Source organism: Urtica dioica, chromosome 4 (assembly GCF_054948205.1).
Source record: "Urtica dioica subsp. dioica isolate 48M chromosome 4, U.dioica_male_clone48M_v1_H2, whole genome shotgun sequence".
Taxonomy (NCBI): Eukaryota; Viridiplantae; Streptophyta; class Magnoliopsida; order Rosales; family Urticaceae; genus Urtica; species Urtica dioica.
The window spans coordinates 10,546,815-10,564,967 of NC_142759.1; the positions used below are offsets into that span (position 1 = coordinate 10,546,815).

At 36.7% G+C, this 18,153-nt stretch overlaps 3 protein-coding genes, 1 long non-coding RNA gene and 2 other non-coding genes across 6 annotated transcripts; 4 read left to right on the forward strand and 2 right to left on the reverse strand.

The window, feature by feature from the left end:
* Positions 1-133: 133 nt before the first annotated feature.
* Positions 134-204, forward strand: TRNAG-CCC (transfer RNA glycine (anticodon CCC)). Its single transcript has one exon. It is a non-coding gene; the product is annotated as a tRNA-Gly (tRNA).
* Positions 205-557: 353 nt separating this feature from the next.
* Positions 558-1,555, reverse strand: LOC149400316 (uncharacterized). Its single transcript, XR_016296723.1, has 2 exons — positions 1,150-1,555; positions 558-841 (listed from the first exon to the last, which is right to left on the reverse strand). It is a non-coding gene; the product is annotated as an uncharacterized LOC149400316 (long non-coding RNA).
* A 4,149-nt stretch (positions 1,556-5,704) lies between these two features.
* On the reverse strand, positions 5,705-6,836 carry LOC149400317 (transcription termination factor MTEF1, chloroplastic-like). Its single transcript, XM_089612769.1, has one exon. It carries the CDS (start codon positions 6,734-6,736, stop codon positions 5,912-5,914), a length of 825 nt encoding a protein of 274 aa, XP_089468895.1. The 5' UTR covers positions 6,737-6,836; the 3' UTR covers positions 5,705-5,911.
* A 3,293-nt stretch (positions 6,837-10,129) lies between these two features.
* LOC149400318 (protein KINESIN LIGHT CHAIN-RELATED 1-like) lies at positions 10,130-12,695 on the forward strand. Its single transcript, XM_089612408.1, has 4 exons — positions 10,130-10,373; positions 10,587-10,961; positions 11,380-11,889; positions 12,224-12,695. The coding sequence occupies exons 1-4, from the start codon at positions 10,183-10,185 to the stop codon at positions 12,471-12,473; spliced, it is 1,326 nt and encodes a 441-aa protein (XP_089468534.1). The 5' UTR covers positions 10,130-10,182; the 3' UTR covers positions 12,474-12,695.
* Positions 12,696-14,093: 1,398 nt separating this feature from the next.
* On the forward strand, positions 14,094-14,178 carry TRNAM-CAU (transfer RNA methionine (anticodon CAU)). The gene is given in 2 exon segments: positions 14,094-14,131; positions 14,143-14,178. It is a non-coding gene; the product is annotated as a tRNA-Met (tRNA).
* A 1,258-nt stretch (positions 14,179-15,436) lies between these two features.
* On the forward strand, positions 15,437-16,639 carry LOC149400320 (LOB domain-containing protein 4-like). Its single transcript, XM_089613406.1, has 2 exons — positions 15,437-15,757; positions 16,182-16,639. Exons 1-2 carry the CDS (start codon positions 15,575-15,577, stop codon positions 16,464-16,466), a joined length of 468 nt encoding a protein of 155 aa, XP_089469532.1. The 5' UTR covers positions 15,437-15,574; the 3' UTR covers positions 16,467-16,639.
* The last annotated feature ends 1,514 nt before the right edge of the window (positions 16,640-18,153 follow it).

Here is an 18,153-nt window from a genome sequence, read left to right on the forward strand (position 1 = left end):
TTCCCTCCTATTTTCCGGGTTCCAAACGGAGTCTCTAAGAGAGAGAGGGAAATTTTATTTTCAACGTTTGTAACAACAAATTTCTAAAAGGGATTTATGATAAATATAAAAAGAATCTACGGGAAACCAACAAGCGCATCTGGTGTAGTGGTATCATAGTACCCTCCCACGGTACTGACCAGGGTTCGATTCCCTGGATGCGCATTTTTATTTTGATTTTGCCTTTCAGATGTTACGGAAGTTGTTTGTTGCGCTTCGTTAGGTGAAAAATTGTGAATTTTTTTTTTAAATTTTTTAGAGCCAATGAAGTGAAAGTTAGAAGCAAGTATAACCATGAATAAATTGTGGGCGAGCTTTGATGTGCATATCTAAACAGGATCGATGTTGTTACTACTTACTACTAATGTGGTGAAACTTTTAAACAAAAAGAGCATACAACAAAGGGTAACATAGAAGAAAACTTGTGGTTATATTCATATGGCAGTTTATTCAGCGTTGTCGATTACATATTGCTTGCATTTAATGTTAATTTATTAGTTTAGTTTGCAATGCTTACATTTTAAATCCCCAATTTCCATATAGATTCAAGAAACGAAACGGACACTAGGTAATCAAAAATGGGAAACGCAATGTGTAACAAAAGAATATTAGGACAATGAAAGGGGAAATTCGAAGTGCTTTAAAAAAAAAAAAAAAAAGCACCTAATAAACAAAATATTTAAGAATCATGTAAAAACATGGAAAATCGATCTCAATTTGCCCAGGCATAACAAGCTGTTTATTCTCACTACAATCCATGCTAATCTTTCTTCTCCACGTTAGCGTCCATAGGAGGCAAAGTCTGCAGATTGTAAAACGAAATTCATCAAAATTCAAACGAATTTATATACACATATAAACGTAATACGAGGAGGAAATATGAAGAAGTTAAACTTAAAGCTTTAGTTGGCTTATAAGTTATACTCAAGCATATCTCAAAAGTATAAAAACACATCTCCGGTTTGGGCATATCATCAAACAGTTAGTGTGCAGCTGAAAACCCAACAGAGATCCAAATCACAAACTATGATGACAAGAGATAACAGGTCAGTCAAACATTTCATCAAACACGTTACGTGCACTATGAGAGAGAGAGAGAGTGAGAAATACAAGGTCGGGTTTGTAGATGTTGTGAACAATAGACGCGCCGGCGAGAAGCGAAACGATGACGACAGCACATGACGCAGCCATTGACGGCGTGCCGATGGGCTGCCTCTGTATCCCAAACTTCTTATTCATTGCCATCCCTAATTATTCTCACTTCTCTCCCTCTCTATTTTTAATATATAAACCCATGCTTATTTATTATTAACTATTTTATCCTTCATTAAAAAAAAGATTTTTTAAATTTACTATATTTAGGTAAAATAAAATATTATATACGTATATCGTTTTTCTTTATTAACCGCAGCAACAGAATCAAATAGAAAGCAAGAGAACGAAAGAAGAATATGGAGTTGATAGCACTAGCGGTGTTGGCTCCGTTGGTATTGGTGAAGTTAGTGATAAAGCTGAATCACCCGTACCCGATCCGAACCGCAGCTCGGTTCATCTCGACCCTCCGTTCTCTCTTCAGCCACCGCCGATTCCGCCGCCTCCGCCTTTGACGGAGCCCAATCCCATCACTGCATTTACTTAGACGGCTAGTCAGTTGTGTTTTTTTATTAATCGTTATTATTCATTCATTGTTTGTGAATTCATGAAAGCCAACTATATATGAGAGCTAATCAGTTGTGTGCTTTTTTTTTTTTTTAATATATAGGAAAATTGTAATATTTATTATTATTTCATGGGAATTATTTAAGAATATATATAGTATCGTATTAGTTCCCTCATCCAACTCTTTTGTGCGTCGTTGTTTTTTTTTTTTTTTTTTTTTGGTTTAATCAAGACTCAAGAGTGATCGGTTGCTTCTAATAGGCAAAGAAAGGTGTTAATGCTGAAATCCCGGCTCCGAGAGGCTTCTTGGATGACTTTTTTAAACACTAAACCATTACCTATTATGGATCTGTTTGGCGGTGACGATTTCATTCAAATTGTCTCTATTTAAAATAATAATTGAGTTGATCTTTCAAATTGATATTTTCAATGAATGTTCGGGAATTTCATGAAAAAGACAATTCAAACGGGAAATAAAATAATTTACGCTCGGTAACAACCATGTAAACGGTATGAAATATATTCATATTCACAATTCTTAAGTATATTATCAATACCATTATTTTCAAGAAAAAAGATAAACATACCTAGTTTTCTTATTTTCTTGTAAATTAGAAATATAATAAAATAAATTATCATATATGAAACTCAATTAGTGTGTCATAAAAATCGTAAAACCCTTTAAATATAATTTTTAGTATATAAGTTCTTCCTTAATTTGTTTTAAACTTAGCTATTTGCTTATTTTTATTAATTAATATATTCTATTTGTAAAAGTTATAAAAATCAATGCATGATGATATTTTATTAAACTAAAAATCCTAATATTTTGACTTGTTGATAAAAGAAAATGATTTTTTTTTATTTAGATACTACAACTAATAAAAACTTTATTATAATCTATAATCCTTCCGCTTCAATTAAAATTGAATATTTACATATAATTCATTTATATTCATATGAATAAATATATAATAAACTAATATATTTTAAATGGTAGAGATTATAAATGAGTTTTAATTCACATATCTATTAGAATTAAAAATACTGGTCAAAATCTCATTTATGTTAATTTTTAATGACTTAAATAATTTTTAAATTTTTTACTTAAAAACACATAAAATCATTTAACCAATTAATTTTAATGATAATGGCTCATTAATGTCATGTCAAACACCCTCTATATTTGTCATAGTCTATAAGCAAAATATGCTATAATTTGTTTGCAAACTCAATTTTATCTTTAATTCCAAGGATCGAAATACCGTTACCGTTACCGTTCCGAGCCTTCGAATTTACTGGTAACCGCCCGTACCGTAAAGGAATACCGGGGGAAGCGAGAAAAAAAAGGAAACCGGTACCGTTGAACTTACCGTTACCGTAGAGGAATACCGTCAAATACCGGTATTTACCGAGGGGAATTCAGAAAAGAAATATACAAAAAAACATACAAAGTACGTAGGATAAAATTCATAAAATTAAAAATAGTGTAGAATGTTTCAACACAATACGAAATTACAAACACAACAAAAAGTAAGTTTAATAACCAAAATGATAAAGTTCAACACAATCCACCAAATACTATTGTTCAACAAATTCAACATAGGAGGGATACAAATGACTACTCATGAACACAAACCTTAAATCAACACTACATTTAAGTTCACAACTATCAATTTATACTTAATCTTCAAAAATTATCAAGAAATTTCAAGTTTTAAACTCAAAATCATCAAGAAATAAAATTTGGCCGGGAAATGGACCGGGAAAGGAATTACCGGCGGGATCTGGGAGTTTTTGGCCTTCGGCGCGTCGGGAACTTGGCGAGACGGCGGGATCCGGTCGGGAAGCTGGCAAATTTGGTCTTAGTCGCGGCGGTTTTTGAGCCCTTGTTTCCCGTCGCAAATGAAGAATTTTTAGGGTAAACCGGGTATTTATACCCGGTTTTGTTTTTTTTTTAACTGGACCGGACCGGGAAGTGGGAACCGGGTTCCCACCCGGATCCCGGTCCGGTTCCCCCGGAACCACCGGAAAACTCCGGTTTTGGTGGTTCCGGTGCCGGGTTGCTCCAAAAAGGGGGAACCGGACCGGTTCCCGTCCGGTTCCCCCGGTTTTTCAAACCTTGTTTAATTCATGTTAGGCAATAAACCACCCTCCTCAAGATGCAACATCGTCCTTGACCTTCCATTCTGGTCTTAACCGAATTTTAGTTCCAAATGTCATGGGGATGTTCCAATTTGAACAGTATCAGAATTTTGGCCTAACTGGATCGAAAAACTCTGCTCCAATTAATTCCAATAATGTTCACATATTAAAAAATAAAATTAAACCTAAACTACAATCTAATATCCACAAAATATTTTGGTGAACACTATCACAATTCACTTAAAATGAACAATACCAAAAACTATGTTTATGTAGTGAACAGTACCAGATAAATAATTCTGGTACCCGTTCCTGGGCTGGAACAAAACATAATTCTGGAACACTTACTCAGACGTTCCCACCTAATCTCACTTGTTTATCTCTTTTAAACCAAAATAGGTCTCGTATATCTACTTTAAGTCCTCGTCAGATAATAATGCTGTTACTATTTTCAATTTTATACTTTATTAATTATTAAAAAAAAAAAAAAAGGATTTGGCAAGGTTTGGTCGGCCGTCTATGTTTATGTAGTAATCGATACTCTCAGGATTGCTGTCCTTCATCTGAAGGAGCTACTCTACTTCTTCAGCACGCTAAGGATATATACAAATGGTACTGCTATTAGAAATACCCATGCCTTAATTTTTCCATTGAAAGTTTTTTCCGTGGTAAATTTACTCCGACGCTTTACTCCGTTCTACAAATATATAACAAAAAAAAAAAAAATTGATATCTGTAATTTGCTATCGTTGACTTTCTGCGTCTTTTGTTTAGATGTGTTGCTCGATATCGTAAGAAAGGTGGCCGAAAACATTTCAGTACCAGCGATCCTCCTGACAAGCATTCGTCTTGTTACAAATTTGTTCAAGAGTTCTTGCTATCTTCACTGGTTGCAAAGACATTGGGGCGAGAGGTAAAAAAATGAGAGTTTGCTAAACTTTCTTACAGGAGGATTTCCAGTTATCTATATTCCCACGATTACCCAATATCCCTGTATAAGGAATTCTTCAACTTTTGATATTACAGGTTCTTAATGCTTTCTCTGGTTGTCTTTCTCTGCTGCTATCGAGGTATGATTCATTCTTTCAAAATATTTTGTGTTGAAAACGGAACTTCATATTTCCATAATGTCGAGCTTGAATTTATTTGTGCTACGTTTGCTATTACAGTTTTTTTGGACGGGTTAAATATTATAACTTGATAATATATCGTTTCTGCAGCTTGCCGAGCAGGAAAATCTACAAGTTGATTCAAAATTCCGTGCTTTGGTTGCAATCGGATCACTGGTATGTTTCTCACCTCATGTATAATTATCACATGTTAGTCAATCGGTGCTGAACAAGCTCGGCGCGTTTGTTTTCTCCTATCTTATTTATTTGTATATTTGTTTTTGAAACAGATGCTGAACGGTCTAGTCAAAAGACTAGCTTTGGACTTTGATGTGCAAAGCATAGCTAAAGCAGCAAAAGCTTCCAAAGACACCAAAGTCGCTGAAGTCGGAACTGATATCGCGCTCGTAATCAAAACAAACTGAAAGTTGGGGTAACTTATTTTCCTTCTCATTTCTTTTTTTTGCAGTATGTTATTTTCCAATTGGCTAAGCTTTTTGTGTAGTGAGACAGATTGAATCGAAACCCCCAAATCAACCGTAAGTTGAATGAAGCATTCAGTGCAATTACACTCTAATTAACCCCATGACCCTGTTTTCCAGTTAGAAAACTACCATTAGATGTTCTGAGATATATTTGTGACCGTTTGGCGATAGCTTTTTTATGTAGTTTTTGTAATCTTGTTCTCTTACAGATTTTTGTGCAAAACACAAAGAGATCGAAGGGAATCGAGCAAGGCGATGAAAGACAAACCTGCCCCAAGCATAGACACTTGTTTTTAAATTCCCAAATTCACCGATGCTCAGTAAGAGCCTGCCATGAATTTTATGAAAAGGCAGTTTATCTTGTTGTATACTTTTTCTCGGAAGAGACGGTAACAAAGTGATGTTTTTTATTTATTTTGTAATACACTATCCATATTCAATTAAAAAAAAAAAGTAGGTAACGGTAATTATTGGTTATTTCCATTTGGCATAGAACTTTTGGTCACCCCATATGAGCATTCGATTGAGAGGAATCTTGACATTCCTCTTCTTGAGATGCTCGTGCCTGGGCGCTATTCTCTTGCCCAAGCTGAACCCAAAGTACTGCGGAAACTTGAGCAGCTCCTCCGACCCTCTCTCCATTTCCCACACCAAGTAGTCATACTTGGGCCGCAAGACTCCCTCGACGCTGTACCCGAATATCGCCGGAACCCTAGCGCAGGCCCGCTCGGCCTCCTCCCCCGAGAGCCCCGCCTCGTCCCTCAGGAACCGGAGCTTCCTCTCGAGCTTGTCGACCCGCGTGTTGAGAAGGTGCGCGTTCAGGCTCGTGGGCGACCCGAGCCCCGCCACCCCGACCCGCCGGAGCACCTCCAGGCTCGGCCGGAGGCAGTACTCGACGTCGGAGAATATCAGCGCCGGGCACCGCAGAATCATCTGCCGGGAGTCCTCCGGCGAGGCGGTGGCGACCTCGTCCGCCAGGAAGGCGAGGACGGCGTCCACGGTGGGCCCGCCGGAGGGACGGAAGAGGTCTGGGGCGTGGGCGGCGAGGCGGGGGATGTCGCGGTCGGAGAAGCCGCTTGACTTGAGGGACTCGACGGCGGCGAGGATTCCGTCGACGGCGTCGGAGGTGGGGAGGTTTCTGGGGTCGATGTCGGGGCGGATTATGCCGACAGTTTTGAGGTACCGGATGTTTTCGCGGTGGGAGGTCCGGAACTTGATGAAGTGAGACGGCGAGGAAATCGGGTTGTGAAACGCCGGGGAAGAGAAGTGGTCAAGCGATGAAGAAGATGAGACCATCATTTTTTTTCAAAAAAATTCACTATGGATATGTGAGAGTGGATAAGGGATATTTCTCTCTCTCTCTCTCTCTCTCTCTCTCTCTCTCTCTTTTCTTTTTTTCTTTTTTGGCATGGAAGCATTTAGTCCGGGGAAGAGATAGGCTCTAGTTCTATTCACGTTTTTGCATGCCTTTACATTAATATATAGATTTTATTTTTATTTGTACTCGCGTAGTTATCTTTCAATGCGAACTGCAAGAATTTATTTCTATTAAAATAAAAAAAATGTAGGAAAAGTACATATTGGCATTGAATATGATAAGATGGTAAAAATGATGGGATTGGGAGAGTAATAATGGAGGCAAAAATACTGCCTCTTATATTAATTTCTCTGTTGTCCCTATTTCCGGGCCTTACACTTTCTCGGTTGTTTTCGAGAGAAGATGGAGGATTGATATTTTTGTTGTCGTTGTTGTTGTTGTACAATGGCTGTGAACCTTAAGCGGTGATCGTCGGGTTGATAGAAGAAATGAAAATAATTCAATAGAATTTCTCCTATGAAATCGAAAACGTGCAAATAATAAAAAATAAAATTGAAACAAAAACAAAATAAAAATAAATCAAACCGGGTCGTGGATGAATAACGGGGCCGTGTATATTCATCATGTTGGACTTGGTGGCGGAGTTATAGAAAAAAAAAAACGGTGTCCATGCGTGCGGCCTTCTTCACCTTATGAACAGTTACGTGGTGGTATTTATTTAGTCATCATATACTTTAATTTTTTTAATACTTCAGCTTATTAAAATGAAATAAAAATAATACTTCATTGATATTCAAGAAAATGAATGATATATGAGAGGTTGAGCACACCCCAACTAGGTTGGCACCCACTCAACTCTCAACATTTAACATTCACTTTGTATTTACAATTACAACCATATATCCAATGGAATGGAAACAAACAAACAACACCAAAAAATAATTAGCTAATTAATGAGGGAAAAAGAGCCGATGGACAGCGTTCTCGGCTTTCTTGTTCTTGAGAACCTTTGCGATCCTTTCCTTCATAGTCGTGCCTGTCTTTGTCTTTGTCTTTGTCGTCTTTTTTGGCTCCACGAAGCTTTTCCAAGAGCACCTTCATGCTCTTCCCGGGTCGTTCTTGCCTTCTCATTGCCGTTGACTTGTTCTTCGCCTCATCCTCTGCATCGCAACGCTCTTTCCACAACAACAGCTTCTTCATACACTTCCCGGGTCCCACTCGTCTTGGCGTTGACTTCTCATCCTCGTCGGGGTTGCTTGTAATGCAAGAATACTCGGCTGAAATTGACGAAAACTCTTCGCTCAACAACAGGTCGTGCTCGTCCCGAACGCTCTTCTTGAACTCGTCGCTGAAGAGGAACTCCTCGTCCAACGCTGGAAAATCATCGCACCGCAACTATTAACGAACTAGGATCAATCTGCAATCGATATTCTCCAAAATTAATCGAGTATTAGCTTACGAGTTAAAGACTAATGCAGCAATATTTAGGGTTTTGTATTTGGGTTGATTACAATCATGTATCGCAGTAATTGTGGGTAAATTAATTAAGGAATTGCTCACGTACGTTGAATGATCGAGTCTGTCTCTTCGCTGCGGAATGATCGACTTTCGTTGCTCACTTAGCTTGATCGCCTTCAAGAATCACTATTAGGGCTTCAGCCTGTGATTAGTTAAGACTATATATGAGAGCAAATCAGGTAAGTTAAGTCGGTGGCAGAGTGTAATTAATTAATGCAAAAAAAAGGTGTTAATGCTTAAATCCCGGCTCCGAGAGGCTTCTTGGATGACTTTTTTAAACACTAAACCATTACCTATTATGGATCTATTTGGCGGTGAACATTTCATTCAAATTATCTCTATTTAAAATAATAATTGAATTGATCTTTCATATTGATATTTTCAATGAATGTTCGGAAATTTCATGAAAAAAGACAATTCAAACGGAAAATAAAATAATTTACGCTCGGTAACAACCATGTAAACGGTATGAAATATATTCATATTCACAATTCTTAAGTATTTTATCAATACCATTATTTTCAAGAAAAAGATAAACATACCTAGTTTTCTTATTTTCTTGTAAATTAGAAATATAATAAAATAAATTATCATATATGAAACTCAATTAGTGTGTCATAAAAATCGTAAAACCCTCTAAATATAATTTTTAGTATATAAGTTCTTCCTTAATTTGTTTTAAACTTAGCTATTTGCTTATTTTTAATAATTAATATCTTCTATTTGTAAAAGTTATAAAATCAATGCATGATGATATTTTATTAAACTAAAAATCCTAATTTTTTGACTTGTTGATAAAAGAAAATGATTTTTTTTATTTATTTAGATACTACAACTAATAAAAACTTTATTATAATCTATAATCCTTCCGCTTCAATTATAATTGAATATTTACATATAATTCATTTATATTCATATGAATAAATATATAATAAACTAATATATTTAAAATGGTGGAGATTATAAATGAGTTTTAATTCACATATCTATTAAAATTAAAAATACTGGTCAAAATCTCATTTATGTTCATTTTTAATGACTTAAATAATTTTTAATTTTTTTTACTTAAAAACACATAAAATCATTTAACCAATTAATTTTAATGATAATGGCTCATTAATGTCATGTCAAACACCCTCTATATTTGTCATATTCTATAAGCAAAATATGCTATAATTTGTTTGCAAACTCAATTTTATCTCTAATTCATGTTTAGACAATAACCACTCTCCTCAAGATGCAACATCGTCCTTGACCTTTCACTTTCATTCTCATTAATCATGAGCCTTTGGAATTCCATGAATTCCATTCTGGTCTTAACCGAATTTTAGTTCCAAATGTCATGGGGATGTTCTAATTTGAACATATCAGAATTTTGGCCTAACTGGATCGAAAGACTCTGCTCCAATTAATTCCAATAATGTTCACATATTAAAAAATAAAATTAAACCTAAACTACAATCTAATATCCACAAAATATTTTGGTGAACACTACCACAATTCACTTAAAATGAACAATACCAAAAACTATGTTTATGTAGTGAACAGTACCAGAAAAATAATTCTGGTACCCGTTCCTGGGCTGGAACAAAACATAATTATTTTTAAAAAAAAAAGATTTGTACATAAGGTTTTTTTTTTTTTTTTTGGCTGGGCACCACCAACAGAAAGAATTAGAGAGAAAGCAACAGAAAGAAAAAACCACAAAAAAAGAAAAAAGAAGCATAACGCAAAACCCAACAAACCAACTAAAAAAACACTCATTCCAGTCTCAAGTCTTGAGAGCGAAGGAAAAGAGTACAAACAAACAACAAACAAATGGAGTTGATAGCACTATTCGTTCCCTTTTTATTCCTGAAGGTGAATTACCCACACCCCATCCGAGTCACATCTCTGTTCCTCTTTCACAATGAAGCTCGGAACCGCGACGCTGCATCCGAACCCGTCCCCGCTTTTCATCCCAAAGAAGAGCAGAGAGTCGGCGGTGGAGAGCTCGGGTATGGGTCGGTTGGAGGAGGCAATCTCGTGTTACGGATCGGCTCTGAGGCTCCAGATTCAAGCGCTGGGCGAGTCCGATCCCAGAGCCCTCCACACTTACAGGTCATTATACTCATCAATGCCTTGTATTGCTACCTTATACTACTCATTCCCTTTCTTTTACCATAATCATTCATTCCATCATGTTTTTTCTAGTTGAGAAATTCATGGTTTGTTTATCGAGGAAAGTTTTGAATTCTACAAACTTTGTTGCATACTTACAGTGGTGAAGATTTAAAAATTAAACTTTTCAAAACCAATTTCTTGGAACACAAGGTACCTCGCGGAAGCCCACATGGAAGTCGACGAGGCCGAGGATCTCTGCAGGAAGATGTTCAAGGTCCATGGAACACGTGCCCACGACGAGGCGACCAACTATCAACTATTGGCCCTCGTTCTCGAGGCCAAGGGAGATTACGAATCCGCCCTCGAGTGCCTCCTTCTCGCCAGCTCCGCGACCCTCGACAACGGCGAGGCTGCCGCGGCAGCGACCATCGACGTCAGCATTGGAAACACCTACCTCTGCCTAGGCCGATTCGACGACGCGGCGTTCTCGTACCGAAAAGCGCTCGTGGGGTTGAGATCCGCCCGCGGCGACGACCACCCATCCGTCGCCTCGGTCCTCGTCCGACTCGCCGACCTCCACCACAGGTAAAGCGTGGACATTTAAACCGGCTAAACAATTAATTCACATTTAAACCATTTAAATTAGGGTCCATTAGAAAAATAACCAACTTAAATATTTGACATTATTAAATAGCCGACGTTTGGTAAATTTTAGGTAGATAGTCACTTTTATAGATCAAACGTTATTTATCTAAGATTTACGTCTAAAAGTAGTTATTTACTCAAAATTTACTAAACGTTGGCTATTTAACAATGTCAAATATTTAAGTTGAATATTTTTCCTAATTTTCTATTTAAATTATCTAATCGTTTAATTTTAACTATTTATTTTTGTCGGTTATTTCATGGTTAACCGACCACCAGGAAAAAAAAATATTTAAACTAACGGTTAACAATTTAACCATCCAAAATGGTTAAATGTTTTGTCCACCTTCAACCGCAGGGCCGGGAGGCTCCGGGAGTCGAAGCTGTGCTGTGAGGACGCCTTGAGGATCTACGCTGCGACGGGGCCCACTACGGGGAGGGACGAGGAGGTGGCGAGCGGGCTCACCCAGATCTCGGCGGTGTACGAGTCCCTGAACGAGGCCGAGGAGGCCCTGGGGCTCCTGCGGGGGGCGAGGGATTTGCTGGCCCCGAGCCGGGCCCACCGGGGCACGGTGGGGGGTCTGGAGGCGCAGATGGGCGCGATGCTCTACGTGGCCGGGAGGTACTCGGAGGCCTACGCGGCCTTCGAGGGCGCTCTCTCGAAGCTACACGAGGATGGCGAATCGGCTTTCTTCGGGGTCGTGTTGAACCAGGCGGGCCTGGCCTGCATCCAGCTCTACAGGATTGCCGAGGCCGCGAGGCTGTTCGAGAAGGCCAGGGAGATTATGGAGCGAGAATGTGGTACGTGTCACTTGGACACTCTCGGAGTTTGTAGCAATCTCGCTGCTGCTTATGATGCAATGGGAAGGTAATTCATTATTTATTTATTTATTAGTATGTTTTTTTTTTCTTTTTACTTTTAGCTATATAGCTATTTGACTTATAGCGTTTTGTATAGTACTCAACCTTTTGTTAATTTTCTGTAAATAGTCACCTCAACTTATTTACGGCACTCAAAAAGAAAAAAAAAACCCAAAATAGGGGGGGAGGAATGTTTTGTATATTTTTGTCTTTTTTAGTGCCGTAAATAAGTTGAGGTGACTATTTACAAAAAAATTACAAAAAGTTGGTTATCTAGCAATTCTTAGACTTTCGATGGCTTATTTGGCTAATTTGATTTTGTAATTGATTGTGTAAAACAGAGTTGAGGAAGCTATTGAGATATTGGAGTACATTGTGAAGGTGAGGGAAGAGAAGCTTGGGACGGGAACTCCGGACGTGGATGTGGACGATGAGAAGAAAAGGTTGGGTCAGCTCTTGAAAGAAGCCGGTCGATCTCCTCCCACATACCAAACTTCCCTCCGGAGCCTCCTCGCTTCTCACTACACGCTTGGCAACAAAGTTAAGGCAAAGAAGAAGAACAAGTGGCCTGGTTTCACTTTCAAGAACTGACACTTGAAACCATTTATGTTTAGATATTTTGAAATGAGCGTTCTTTTGAAATGTCATCTGAGTTTTCTTGAGAAAAAAGTTACTTTTCTAATCGTCTAAAGAAAAATTACACGAACTAAACCACATGAAATATCGATCTCGTTACCATATCGACAAACAACCCCCGACCAAGACTCACATGGGCCCATCCCATCGTAATCCTCTTCGGTCGCCTCTAGGACTACTTCGATATCCATGAAAATTTAACATATATATCTAGACTGTAACAGGAAGCAAGATTATTGGGAGCACATTTCCATTAACAATATTCAACCTTCAACTACTTATTTTACATTTAAAGATGCCCCTCAAAAAAGAAGTTAAACTTACCATATCACAACATGTTAGCAATCATTATTCAGGATGGGTAGTTAAACTTTTTATCACGTTTCTATTTCACTCAATCCTTATCATATCATTAATTACTTGTGTTTAAATGGTGCTTATGTCATATCCATATGAATATATATTGAGCCCAAGACTGTGACCATCGTTCCTCCTTCTCATAAAAAAAAAATCTCTCTCAAGTTGTGACCCTGTTATGCCATTATTATTCACAATTAAAAAACGACACCCCGAACAAATAAACGACGATAAAAAGAATAAATAATGAGTCAAAAGTGAAGATCCACGCTTATCGGGTCAATAACGCCTCGTCGAGCTGAAGCCCGTTAACTAGGGGTGTTCATCAAAACCGTCAAACCAAACAACCCGATCATCCAAACCAAACCGCACTCTTTTTAAAACCGTCCCATTAAAACCCGATGAAGTTTGGGTTGTAACCAACCAAAACCGCAATTGTTTCGGGTTGGTTTGGTTTTTTATAGTCGTGAGATCGGGTTGAACCAAACCAACCCGAGAGTGTTGATTCTTTAATTTTTTAAGATTGCAAATATTTTATATGTACTATTGTTAAAAAAATATATCATTTTTCTAATAATATTATAATTACATAAAAAAATACTCAGTAGTATACTTTATTATATGTGATTACATGAAAATTAGGTAGTTAAAAAATATGCGTAAATTTTATTTTAATATGTAAATTTTCTAAAGATAAGTAAAATTTTGATTTTATTTGACAAAATTTTTTAGATATAATATACGTATATGATTTTCATTCGAGCTATGAAGTCATTTGTCGAAAATTATAATCCGAAAAAACCAACCCAAACCAATCCGATTATTTTCGGGTTGGTTTGGTTTGGTTTTACATTTCAATCGAGTTGGTTTGAATTTTAAAACTAAAAAATTATTTGTAGCGGTTCGGGTTGATAGCACATAAAAAAACCGATTAACCCAACCCGATTATACCCCTACCGTTAACTCATGAAGACGGAGAGAGATAGAGAGATAATTAAGGAATAAAGGGTCACTAAATGTGGGTCAACTCATTTAATGACTCATTTTTTAATTTTTAATTCTGAATGTTTGATGGAGGGTATTTTAATATATGTTAATTGCTATTTAACAAAATTAACACAATTTTAGCTATTTAGCAAAATTTAAGTTTGCTATTAGTTAGCTCTCCCCTAATAATATAAAGCTTTCAGTAAATACAAACTATGATGTCAACATCTCGGGGTGGTGGCGCAGTTGGTTAGCGCGTAGGTCTCATAGCTACTGAGTGATCCTGAGGTCGAGAGTTCGAGCCTCTCTCACCCCATTTCTTTTCTCATTTTGCTTATAAGTTAGACGACGTGCGTTCTGTTTATTTTGGTTTGTTTTAGTTTTAGAGGAGCTTGAAAACACTATTTACCATCTTCGTCTCATTTGAAACTAATCAATCAGTTGTCTTGTAATTGATTATGTGAATAACGTTTCACTGACTTGTTTAAATTATAAGAGTGGTTGCGTAGAAGAGACACCACCGTATGTGACAAAATAATATATGAGTTAAAATTGCGGTCTTTTTTCAGCCATTAAATCCATAGTCTTTCGTACAAGTCCAATTAGCTGCAAAAAATAACGTTGAGGTATTAATAATTATGAAAATGATAATAAAAATGTTGGATCTGAGACAGTCGGTGGTGTATTTTTTAAAATTAAAAATATTTTGTGACAGCATGGTCTAATGAAAACCAAGATGTAACATATATCTCCCAACCCAACATTTTTTTTTCTTCAGATTTGTATGATACAATGTAAAGAAGTAAAACAGCCCTATTAATTAAGTGCTACATTTTCCTCAAAAAAAAAAAAAAAAAAGTGCTACACAATTTTAACATTCAATGCCTACTCTTTTTTCCCCAACTCGTTTATTTGTCTCTTTATATCGTTAGCAAATCCATACACGGCTTTCCTAGTTCCATAGGCTAGAGAACTGCATTAACAAGATTAAGCCAAAACTTGAATTGATGAGTTTATTTGGTGAAGGTCAACGATGGTGAGCCTCCACGAAGACTTTTATCAATAACGTGCCACCAAATGCCCACGTAAACCAGTTTATTATGAAACATGACTCTTTTTCTTTTCTTTTTTCGTAATTGGTCTAAGCTATAATAATGATTTATACGAGAAATTAATGCCAATATAATGACCTTTTAACCAATATATCCTGTGTATTTATTAGAGGCTCACTTTGCTGCAAAAATTGCCTAACTTCAATTTCATGTAATTTTCCGGTTCAACCAATAATTTTTGTCTTTGAATGCGAGACATATTCAGCCTTAGCACTTCACGAGAAGAAAAAAAATGCACCACAAAAAAAAAAAAAAATCAAAGATACCAGTGTACATCCTTTGACTCAGCGATATAAATTTCCAAAATTAAAGTTCTGCGAAAAAAATAGAATCCCACAAAAGTGGGTCTCTATAGCGTGACACACGCAGTTGGGTCAAGAGTGACTTTAGCAGCAAGGCATCGAAAATTTTCAACCATCGACTGTCCTTAAGTGGCTGCCTCCCCAACTTCATAGCACTTATAAAAATTTCAGATATTAAATTTTAAAAAGTTAGTAATTTCGTACCAAATATTTATATATACACACAAAGATAGTAGATGTACTTGTAACTAAAAGCATCGTCATAGCTAGCATTTCCTCTAAAAAGAGCTAGCTAGCTATGGAAGAGCAAGCCCAACTGGGCCGGCCACGGGCCCAACAACCTTGTGCTGCCTGTAAAATGTTGCGCCGGAGGTGCGACCCCGGTTGTTTGCTCTCGCCCTATTTTCCGATGGAAGATATTGAGAAATTCGCCGGAGTACACAAGATCTTCGGCGCCAGCAACGTCGTCAAAATGATCCAGGCACGTATAATATTATAATTTATATTCTTAATTGATTTTCATTAAATAATAATCATATTAATAATTCTATTCATTCCAAAACCAACCAAACAATTATTTTCTTTCCTTTTTATTATTTTCATAATTTCTCACCCGTGTATCTTTTTTCTTATGTCGACCCTCCAACCAACCAAAATAAATTTACCTATAATATTTTTTGGTTGTTTCAAAATTCATTAAAAATGATGCCACGACTTATTTTTATCCGGAGAAACAGGGGAGAGAGATTATAGGATAAAAAAAAAAACCTAATCGTATTAATTTGTTGCAATTATTTTGTAGAATATTGATCCAACGAAAAAAAAAGTTTAAAAATTATGATTCGAAGTATATATTAGAATTATCAAAGTGTAATAATTTTTGTTTTGGTGTGTGAATGAAATAGACGGTGGAGGAGGCAAATAGAGAAGACACAGTGAAAGCCATGGTGTACGAGGCAACGGCGAGGCTGAGAGACCCGGTTTATGGCAGCGCCGGGATGGTTTTTCGGCTGCAAAAGATGGTTGAAGATCTCCGGTCTCAGCTCGACACTACCACCGCTCAGGTCTCGGAGCTACAGACCTACACAGATCATCTTCTCGCGGACCATAACCCTCGTTTCTCACAAGATCCGGGCTATATTCATTATCATGATTTTGATGATCATCTCAGCTTTCTCTACTCACCATAATACGTACGTATATAACACACTCTTATGCAAGATAAGGTCGACATAACTATAGGTTACTCGATTAATTATATCTTTGTTTTGGTACATGCAACGTGATCTGTGCGTTGGGATTGCTTTTGCTTGGGGTTTTGATCAATATCGGTAAATAGTTTGTTTTATGTATACGTATATATATATATGGAAATCGAGAAAAGATTGTGATCTTTTGCCTACGAGGCTACAACAATGAGAATAATTTATGGCTTTGTTAATTGGTCCGAGAGTTTGTTTGGCCTTTTGGTGCTGAGATAAAGGTTGAAAAAAAGGTAGACCACGGTGTTGATCATCAAATATGGAAATTGTTGTACGTAAAAAAGACTTATCAGCATCAAACAAAAAGAATTGAAAGAAAGTAGGAGTAAGACCTTTTTGAGGTCTGAACGATCCATTGTTAACACTATCACACCGACACTACTTTTCAACTTGATTTTGGTAACGGAAATATATCTTAATCAAACGTCTTTATATTATGCATTTTGAAGTCAATAATCATAGTCTTCTTTGTCTCACTTTATTTTGAATATAGTTAAGTTCTGTAATTGTGTAATTATATAGCTATTTAGAAGTTAATTTTCATACCATGTGTGTTCTCAAACATTGCTTCTAAAAAGATTAAAAAAAATTAGTTGATTTTAGCGAGTCATATAATTGTTTAATTTTCGAAAAAAAGAATCTAGCTAAAAATCACTTCTTATAATATGGATATTGGTCTTTTGGTGTTGAGAAAAAAGGATGAAAAAAGGCACACAATGGTGTTGAACAAATATGGAAATTGTTGTACGTAAAAAAGACTTATCAGAATCAAACAATTAGAATTGGAAGAAAAATACGAGTAGGACCTTTTTGAGGTTTGAACGATCTAATCCTGGGCTTATTGTATGGAAGAAGGTTGGAAATTCCATCATTTCGGCTTTAAAATTCGAGCGGAAAGATTCTTCCCGTGGAGAAGCGTGAGTGACAGGATTTCCTTCCGCATGATGAGCGGATGTTGACTTCTACCAGCGGAAATGGTTTCTTCCACACGTACAATTAAGCTTTATTTTATTTTTTTATGTTTTTTTTAGTAAAAAATTATGAGCCATTAAATTTGTGGCAATTGTAAACCTAACGACTCTAAATTTTGTAAAAAAATAAATGTCTTATGACCTGAAGGAAATTCATTTTCATATACCTGAAATGAAAATTTCATTTTGATACCTAGTGGAATTTCGGTCAACATTGGAATGAATAATTTCTTCCAGTCAAACCCGAAATTCCGTGCCTCGTGGAAATGGAAATGCATTTCTTTCCACAAGAGCATGTTTAGAACGATCCAATGTTAACGCCATCACACCTACACTATACTTTTTATCTTGATTTTGGTAACATAAATATCGTGCGTTGACAAGTAAAATTAGTACAGTAATTATCTCATGGAGTACAATTTGATACCGAGAACGCAGTCCCGAGAACTCTAAGTAACTAGGCAAGACTTTCTCTAAGTACAGACTAATCTAGTAGAAGAGAGTAAGTAAACGAGAGTGTTGAACGATATGTAAAGCTTTGGGCTTATGTATTGTGCGTGAAAAGGGAAGTGTCATTCTCTAGAGAGCTCCTCTTCTATTTATAGACATTATGAGTCGAGTATGTGGGGTGATCAATCTCACGT